Source organism: Apaloderma vittatum, unplaced genomic scaffold, assembly GCF_000703405.1.
Source record: "Apaloderma vittatum isolate BGI_N311 unplaced genomic scaffold, ASM70340v1 scaffold33010, whole genome shotgun sequence".
Classification (NCBI taxonomy): domain Eukaryota; kingdom Metazoa; phylum Chordata; class Aves; order Trogoniformes; family Trogonidae; genus Apaloderma; species Apaloderma vittatum.
The window spans coordinates 2,737-4,202 of NW_009694497.1; the positions used below are offsets into that span (position 1 = coordinate 2,737).

General features: G+C 56.1%; 1 protein-coding gene across 1 annotated transcript in view; it reads left to right on the forward strand.

Moving 5' to 3' along the window:
• The window catches only part of LOC104272706 (polycomb group RING finger protein 2), a gene marked incomplete at both ends in the record, with an annotated part of 4,151 nt that extends 2,688 nt beyond the window's left edge, over positions 1-1,463 (forward strand). Inside the window, 4 exons of the mRNA XM_009867778.1 lie at positions 203-251; positions 401-499; positions 818-898; positions 1,437-1,463. Of these exons, the coding sequence (XP_009866080.1) occupies positions 203-251; positions 401-499; positions 818-898; positions 1,437-1,463 (256 nt within the window). The remainder of the gene's footprint in view (positions 1-202; positions 252-400; positions 500-817; positions 899-1,436) is intronic.
• Between the last annotated feature and the right edge of the window lie 3 nt (positions 1,464-1,466).

The following is a 1,466-nucleotide window of genomic DNA, read 5'->3' on the forward strand; positions in this document are numbered from 1 at the left end:
GGAGGTTCGGAGCCCCGGGCAGTGGATGCAGCTCTGGCTCAGAAATGCAGCGACGGGGGTTTGGCCCAACCAGAGCTTGGCTGAAGGGCTGGACGTTCCCCTCGCAGCCCCGCCGTGGGCAGCCCTTCTTGTAGGATATTTTTTCTTTCTGCCCTTTTATTCCTCTGTGAACATCATCCTCTGTTTGCTTTCCCCACCTCAGAGAAGAGAAGGCGGCGACCGTCGAGAACGGGGACCTGGAGAAGGAGAAGGTGAGTGTGACGGGCATGGAGAGCTCCATGTCCCGGGCTTTTGGGGCGCGCGGGGGGACAGGAGGGCACCCCTGCACCTGGAGGAGGCGGGAACTGCCCATTAATTGCCCGGCGGACTCTCAGCAACGCCTCTCCCGCTGCGTCCCCAGAAGAACGGGGTGCGGTTCCTGCGCTGTCCCGCCGCGATGACCGTCATGCACTTGGCCAAGTTCCTGCGCAACAAGATGGACGTGCCCAGCAAGTACAAGGTGAGCCTCGGAGGGGGACTGATGCCTTTTTGGCCACCCCGTGTCGGGCTTCGTTTGCTCCCAACCATCGTGACTCTTATTTTGTGCTGCCTGAGCTTTGCACCCCTGGCGGGTGGGTGCTGGGGGGTGGGATCCGTCCCTTATTATCATTATTTTGATGCCCACGAGTGGCATTTGCCGCAGCTTTTAGCGAGGGAGAGGCAGGGGAGTGCCGGACTCGGGGATGGAGGAGCCTCGATGAGCGGCTCCGGGGGGAGGGGGGGGGACATGCCCCCCGCCCCCCCACCTGGGGAGTGATGCTGCTGTCCCCTGCCCCAGGTGGAAGTGCTCTACGAAGACGAACCCCTGAAGGAGTATTACACCCTGATGGACATCACCTACATCTACCCCTGGAGGAGGGTAAGCAGGAGCTGCCTCCTTCCCTGCTGCCGGGACTTGTCTGGGGAGAGAAGCTTGGAAAAGCAGTCCTTTGAGGGAAGGCTTAAAGGCATTATTAAAAAAAAAAAAAAAAAGTTGAAAAGGCATAAAACTCGAAATTTGAAGAAATTGAAAAACTTAAGAATTGAAAAGAATTGGAGAGCTTAAAACCTGGAGAGCTTAAAACCTGGAGAGCTTAAAACCTGGAGAGCTTAAAATCTGGAGAGCCTCAAAATTGGAGAGCTTCAAAATTTGAGAGCTTCAAAATTGGAGAGCTTCAAAACTTGAGAGCTTCACAATTGGGAGAGCCTAAAAATTGGAGAGGTTAAAACATGGAAAGCTTCAACAAAGGAAAACCCCAGATGCCCCCTCCTTACAAAGGTCTTTGCTCCCAGCGTGGTTTTTAGGGGCTCTTGGGGGGTGCTGCAGCTGCTTTTCTTCGCCTTTCCCTGGGGCTGGCGACCGGTGCCCTTGTGGGGTTGGAGGTGCCACGGCTTTTGCCCCCCTCTCCCTCTTGCAGAACGGCCCGTTGCCGCTGAAATACCGCGTC